Source organism: Puntigrus tetrazona, chromosome 3 (genome assembly GCF_018831695.1).
Source record: "Puntigrus tetrazona isolate hp1 chromosome 3, ASM1883169v1, whole genome shotgun sequence".
NCBI classification, from domain to species: domain Eukaryota; kingdom Metazoa; phylum Chordata; class Actinopteri; order Cypriniformes; family Cyprinidae; genus Puntigrus; species Puntigrus tetrazona.
In genome coordinates this window covers 2,354,666-2,362,165 of record NC_056701.1, presented here as the reverse complement: position 1 = coordinate 2,362,165, position 7,500 = coordinate 2,354,666, and the positions used below count along the sequence as shown (strand labels likewise).

At 40.7% G+C, this 7,500-nt stretch overlaps 2 protein-coding genes across 2 annotated transcripts in view; both read right to left on the bottom strand.

Annotated features, from left to right (window-relative positions):
• The window catches only part of LOC122341566 (ubinuclein-2-like), a 12,951-nt gene extending 8,471 nt beyond the window's left edge, over positions 1 to 4,480 (bottom strand). Inside the window, 7 exon segments of the mRNA XM_043235020.1 lie at positions 1 to 208; positions 408 to 505; positions 898 to 1,029; positions 2,368 to 2,469; positions 2,580 to 2,696; positions 4,053 to 4,168; positions 4,171 to 4,480. The exon segment at positions 1 to 208 is cut by the window's left edge and continues 240 nt beyond it. Of these exon segments, the coding sequence (XP_043090955.1) occupies positions 1 to 208; positions 408 to 505; positions 898 to 1,029; positions 2,368 to 2,469; positions 2,580 to 2,696; positions 4,053 to 4,168; positions 4,171 to 4,327 (930 nt within the window). The 5' untranslated portion in view covers positions 4,328 to 4,480.
• The window catches only part of LOC122341572 (tripartite motif-containing protein 16-like), a 341,738-nt gene that overhangs the window by 329,347 nt on the left and 4,891 nt on the right, over positions 1 to 7,500 (bottom strand). The window lies entirely within an intron of this gene.

Here is a 7,500-nt window from a genome sequence, read left to right as displayed (position 1 = left end):
AGAGGTCAGGTCGGCCATGGACAGGTCGTTGCCGGGGGCGACCGCGGCGGAGGCGGCGTTCGGCGGAGCGCGCACGAGTTTGACCGGGGTCTTCTTGCGGATCTCCTCTTTCTCTCGGTTGAAGCGGCGAATCATGGCCGCCAGAGACAGAGAGTCCTTCATCAGCTTCTTCCTCTTCTTCTTCTCCGGCCGGTTCAGAGCCGAAACCCTGACACACAAACAGAAGAGGAAAACCAATCAAAAGTGACCGCTAAGACGGTTCGGGGTTCATCAAGGATAAAATAAACTATTTTATAGTTCATTGGGATGCTGGGTACATTGGGATGCAAAAAATTCAACAAAGGAATGTAAAAAAATAAAATAATAATAAAGTAATAATAATTATATATATATAATTTAGACCTCACCCTGGTTTGGGTACTTTGAACTTCCTGGGTTTCTTCTCCTCCAGGCCACCGTCCTGCTTCTTCTTCCTTCTCTTGATCACCCGCTCCTCTCCATCTTTCTGTGAGTTAGAGACCAGGACAAGACATTAATGAGTGTGATTACTACAACTACAGTTTGAGCTGTGATATATAAAAAAAATCATAATAATAAAAAAAAGTGTTAAAAGTTATGGTAGTTAAAAATAAACAAGCCAATATTATAAACTAATTTGTTAAAAACTTAAAAAAAATAGTAAGAATGGGTATTTATTTGTTTATTAATTCATTCACTTTTTAATGCCTTCAAGACCATTTTCTTTTCAAGGCTAAACCTCGTCTATAATCCATTTTTATCCCATTAAATTACTGCTAAATGAATCTCGAAATGGGTTCCAACTATTTAATATCTAATAACAGCTCATAGATATTTAAGTATTGGTCAATTAAACAGCGGCAATGATTTGACGATCACCTTGAAGTGGTTGGTGTATTTTCCTCCGTCCTCTCCCTCAGACTCAGACGCCGCCCTGAACTGCAGCGTACCCGTGTTGATGTAGAAACCACCCAGTTTAGTGGTGAGAGACGCAGGAACCAGCTCATCGTACTACACACACACACAGAGACACACACACACACACACAGAGACACACACACACACAGAGACACACACACACACACACACACACACACACACACACACACACACACACACACACACACACACACACACACACACACACAGAGACACACACACACACAGAGACACACACACACACACACACACACACACACACACACACACACACACACACACACACACACACACACACACACACACACACACACACACACACACACACACACACGCACAGACACACACACACACAGAGACACACACACACACACACACACACGACACACGCACAAGCACACGCACACGCACACTATAGACACGTTTTTCACACAGCACACATATATATATAAGCAAAAATAAAACCAATCTAATGTATAATTGCACATTTGAGGCTTAATACTATATACAGGGTTTTCAGTTCAGCCTGTTTATGTTCATGTTGTTTCAATCAATGGTATAAACATCATTCATCTTAAACTGTGGTAATCACAATAATCCACAATTATGATTTCTGTCATAATCGTAACAGTATCCAGGAGGATTTGAGCAGACGATCAGTCTCTCTCGTCTCTCTCTCTCTCTGTCTCTCTCTCTCTCCGTCTCTCTCTCTCGTCTCTCTCTCTGTCTCTCTCTCTCTCTCTCTCTCTCTCTCTCTCTCTCTCTCTCCTCTCTCTCTCTCTCTGTCTCTCTGTCTCTCTCTCTCTCTCTCTCTCTCTCTCTCTGTCTCTCTCTCTCTCTCTCTCTCTCTCTCTCTCTCTCTCTCTCTGTCTCTCTCTCTCTCGTCTCTCTCTCTGCCCTCTCTCTCTCTCTCTCTCTCGTCTCTCTCTCTCTGTCTCTCTCTCTCTCTCTCTCTCTCTCTCTCTCTCTGTCTCTCTCTCTCTCTCTCTCTCTCTCTGTCTCTCTCTCTCTCTCTCTCTCTCTCTCTCTCTCTCTCTCTCTCTCTCTCTCTCTCTCTGTCTCTCTCTCTCTGTCTCTCTCTCTCTGTCTCTCTCTCTCTCTCTCTCTCTCTCTCTCTCTCTCTCTCTCTGTCTCTCTCTCTCTCTCTCTCTCTGTCTCTCTCTCTCTGTCTCTCTCTCTCTGTCTCTCTCTCTCTCTCTGTCTCTGTCTCTCTCTCTCTCTCTCTCTCTCTCTCTCTGTCTCTCTCTCTCTCTCTCTCTCTCTCTCTCTCTCTCTCTCTGTCTCTCTCTCTGTCTCTGTCTCTCTCTCTCTCTCTGTCTCTCTCTCTGTCTCTCTCTCTCTGTCTCTCTCTCTCTCTCTCTGTCTCTCTCTCTCTCTCTGTCTCTCTCTCTCTCTCTCTGTCTCTCACACAGCCTCAGAGTTGTCGATAAACGGATCAGTTTCATCGTAGCCGTAACCGATATCGATGAGATCCTGCATCCGGTCCCGCCGCTTCTTCTTGACGGTGCCTCCCTGAAACAACACCACACCGGCCTCAAGGGGAAGTCACCGAAACGCTTCATTTAACACAGCTGTGAGTCAGGTGGATAAAAGATCACTTGAAAAGGTAAAAGATGGCGTACGTATTTGCTCTCAAACTTCCTGGCGAGCGCCTCGACTTCTTGCCGCTCTTTGTCTTCATCTGCGAACGGGTCGGCGGGGTCCAGAGCCGGAGTGAGACCCCGAGGAGCCTTCCTCACCTTCAGGAGCAGAGCAGAGCGGTCAGAGACAAACCACAACAGACACACGGCCGCTTTTAAATAACTGTATTAACTCATATATTATATATCAAATATTTCAGCAATGCTTTAATAATCAAGTACAGTATAGGTTTAAAAACAAAAATAATAAATACTAGGCTAATTTAAACTAGGCTACATATTTAATGCCAACATTAAGACTTGTTTCACACAATACATAGCAAAACTTTTAAAGTAAAAAAAAAATTTAATACTGTGAATTATTTATGATTTAAAGTCTATATTCATGACAAGATAAGACTTCTCAACTCTTTAGTATATACGATACGCACTACAAATTGTGATAAATAACAGTTACAACGTGCAGAACTACTTAAAAAAATAAATAAATAAAAAATGATGGGTGGTTTATTATTTACGACAGATTCTGTTATTATGGAGAAAATGGGTTTGAAGCTACGAACTCTTCGGCTCGGATAATTAACCCTACCGTTAAAGCAAATGACCGCATTCAGAAAAAGTTCCCACCGACTCTGTTCTCCTGGATGAGACCGGGTTCGATCTTACACCCTTTACCAGCTCCGATCACTAACAGCTGCATTATTCTGCTCGAATCGGGCCGCTATTATGACTTCACTCGGGCCCGGGTGGATTTATACACATTCATCACAGGCTACAGCTTTTAGGTATTTATCCACTGAAGCACACACTTGTCAAGTATCTCTCTGTTGTTGAAGTAAAACACTGAATACAGCGAGGCCTCTTTCAGCGTGTTTGTGACCCTGCAGCATGAAAGCAGTGATAAACAGACTGTAAAACACGTTGCATGGGTCAGAATTACCAAAGCTTGCCAAAAGTCGTTAAGATAAAGTAAAGATCACGTTCCGTGATATTTAGCAATTTTTACCACGGCAGATGCATCAGGACATGGTTTGTTTAGTAACACGCATTGACAAGAACGCAATCTGAACAACTTTAAATGTGGTTTTGGCAAACTTTTTGCACCAGAAACCCGGATTTTTAAAAAAGTTATCTCTCGGGAAAATGCTGTCCTACAAACCACATACATAAATAGAAAGCAAAATAAAGTTTTAACTGACTTTTGTGTATTATTGTATATATATATATATATAAAGCTATTTGCACTTGTGGTTAGACACTAAATGCATCTTATATTCTCTGCACAAAGACAATAAAGTTGAATCCAGTCTCTAAAGTGTTGAATTTTAAAAGTTATATCTAAAGTATTTGGTAGTATATTCACTACAGGTCCGGTTCTTCGAGTTCAAACCCACGAGAGTTTCAAAAGCTGTCTTTTCTGGTGTATTATTATTATTATGATTATCATCATCTGACCTGCAGGTTGGACTGGACCATCTCGCTGTAGTTGAACTCGGCGGATCTCTGCTCGCTCGGTTCTGAGAGACTCAGGTTGAGGCGGACGGTGGGTTTGGGTTCGCCGGGGTCCGATGCCGGTTTCCCGGTACCGAACAGCCCCCTCCGCCGCCGGTGATCCCGGGACTCGGTTGATTCTCTTCGTCCTCCCGCCGACGCTTCTTTGACTCTGGCGCCGCCGGCGTGCTGCTGAACGAGGCGAGCGTGACGAACGGAACTTTTCTCGGGTCCGCCATCGGACCGACTCTCTCCGGTTCTGCTCGAGCCCGGACACACGGGCGCTCCTGGCTGTTAGCTTGAGCTAAAATTAGCGCTTACGCCGTTAATCAGCGCTCCGGCGACGGCTCGGGACGAAACGAACTCCGCTCGGCGTTATATGACAATCCTCGCAGCTTTCGCGTCGCATCCGTTTCATTTAGTCGAGCGCGAGAGTAGTTTTTGTCTCTCTGTGTGAAATCTCAGCAGCATCTGTAGCGGCCATTTTCACTCAGCAGTAAATACAGGATGAGGCGGCGGGGTCACTGAGCGTGCGCGGTGCGCGCGAGGCTGGAGCGCCGCCAATCAGAAGTCTCACAGCGCCCTAAGTCCCGCCACTCTCAATACTCCAACGGGAAAGGGCGGAGCCGCTTGTGTGCACGCTGACCGCGGGAGATTCAGAACCGCGCAGCAGTCTGATTCATCAAGTGAATCGAATCTTTTGATTCAGTTCGCTAAAAGACTCGTTTAGAGACTCATATTGCTAAAATATATATATATATATATATATATATATATATATATATATATATATATATATATATATATATATATATATATATATATATATACCATTACTTAAACCTTATTATCTTTTCCAGCCATGCGTTTATTTTGTGCGTTGGTATAAAGTAAAAAGTAATTAAAGTATTTTAATATTGAAAATGTGTGCTCTTTTTGTAAGTTACATATTACACCAGTAGAGGGCAAATAGAGACAGTCTTTTAAATATTCTCACCTTGTCACTACGTAAAAAAATTGATTATTTTGACTATTTTACGCCAATGACACCTTTTTCATATTCTTATTAAATGATGTGCTTATTAAATTAATACTGATTCAGTTCAGCATTTCTCAGTTAGAAATTTATTTATTGCTCATCTAGCCCACGTTAGATTTAAATAAATAAATAAATTACTGGGTCCACATTTAATCTAAAGCAAATGTGATCGAAAACACATCTTTATTGATTAAAAGGACGTTTTGCGTCCATTTATGATGACGGACTACTGATCATTTAACCTATATGATGAAAAAAAGATTTATTAGTGATAAAAACTGATTCAGAGACTGGTATGATAGGGCATGATGAAGCAAGAAGTCCCAGTGTCCATACCGATAAACTATAACACGTGTATTTATATATTTAGTATGGGATTGTCACCCAGCATACTTTTATGGAGTCAGACAGAAACCATTAAAAATAAAGCTGCGATGGCAAAACATGTAAATTATGAAAAGGGGCTCATCTCGCCCATTGAGCTAAAGTGACCCTTCGCCTGGGACCATCTCCATCTGACTTTACATGACTTTTTTATCTGTAAGTTCCTGATTTGAAGGTTTCGTAATGATAAGGAACCCTGGCCTGGTTGGCATGGTTACAGAAAGGAGGCGGCGAGGCATTTCAACAATGTTTAAGCATGCAAACAATATAATAATAATATAATAACGGTTATTATTTCACTCAGTTATAGGTGCTGACGAGTTGCAGGGATGTTTACAGTAGATCTTAGGCTGTGGAATTATATATTATATGTTATATGGAATAATAACCACTAAAATAACATAGTAAGGGTAGGGGAAAAGTGCAGCTGAATGACACTGAATATATATATATATATATATATATATATATATATATATATATATATATATATATATACAGTACAATATACATTTATTTATTATTAATAAAACAAAATATCAGGCAGGTTTTCCGCTTTGTTTGGTTTTATTCATACGCGTGTGTCACAGTGAAGAGAGCTTGTGTCTCTGGAAACGCTCAGCAGAGAGCAGTACAGAGAAGAAGAAGAAGAAGTCTGTTAATGCACAGCTTTTCACAAAAGGATAAAAACAAAGGTCATCAGAACTTACACAAGGTTAAAGAACAGGTATGAAAACGATACAGTTATTCAAAGTGTAACATTTTAGCTTCTTAAAAGATGTGGCCAGCCTTTATCTAAAATTAGCAGAGCTGTACAATATATGTATATGTAATATGTATGTATATATGTATTTGTATATATATATATATATATATATGTACATGTAAATGTGTATGTATATATGTATATATATGTGTATATATATATATATATATGTCTATCTAAGTTACACTTCATTTTGAGGTCCAAATTATTATTATTCTCATTAATTAACTTTACTAACTCAGAGTAAAACCTTCAGGGTAGGTTTAGAGTTAGTAGAATAAATCTGATATATACGCAAAAGTCTGTGCTGGTCAGTATTATGGCAGGTTGTAGACATATCAAAACAAAGTGTTAGAAGAAATGAAGCCACTTTTACATTGGCGGTAAAATGCATCCGCACAAAAAGGTTTGAGTTCGGGATCGCTCGTGAAAGGGTCCCCCTTTTCCTGCAGGCCCTGGTCGAAGGTCAATACGCGTATCGGTCTTTTCTTTGCGTCTCGTTAAAAATCACTAATATTTATCAATCTTTTGGGTTTACAATTACAATTACAATGCGGGAAAACCTCAGGGAGTCACTAACCTACGCACAAAAAGTTATCGTAAAGCTAACCAAGATTAACGTTTATTTTGCCAGGCGAGAATATGGTTTCATTCATAAACTTTGCGCAACTGATCAGCAGTACGGAAACAAAACAAAAAATAAAACAAACACAAAAGGTCAGTATACCTGGTCTTTATACACGCCCCCTTTCCAGCAGAACACAGTTCTACCAGTTCTCTGATCTTCTCCGTAATATAAGTGATTACTGTGAAAGTGAGACCAGTTTACCAGTCACACTGAGACCTTTCAAATGAGACCAAACATGAGAGTGAAGAACAATGGGTTCATAAGACACGCTGACATATAATGCCTTATTCTTAGTGAACTTAGTCCGCTGGTCTTTTTGAAGGACCTTTTGTTCCTTTGGATATCAGAATGTTTCTATGAATAGTCTTATTGCATTTACAGGTTTTGATTCAGCTCTTTACACTCGAATGAGAACGGCTGCGTGGACTTTGTCGCTAAAAGTTATTCTTCATTGGGATTCTTCATTATTCTTCATTATTCTTTCCCATTATTCTTCAGGAAGCGCAACATCGTGACGTTCATCATTGTTGCTTGTTCCCTTGTCGTTTCCGTCATGTGCATCGGTGTAGACGCTCAGCGCAACGCTAATCTGGGT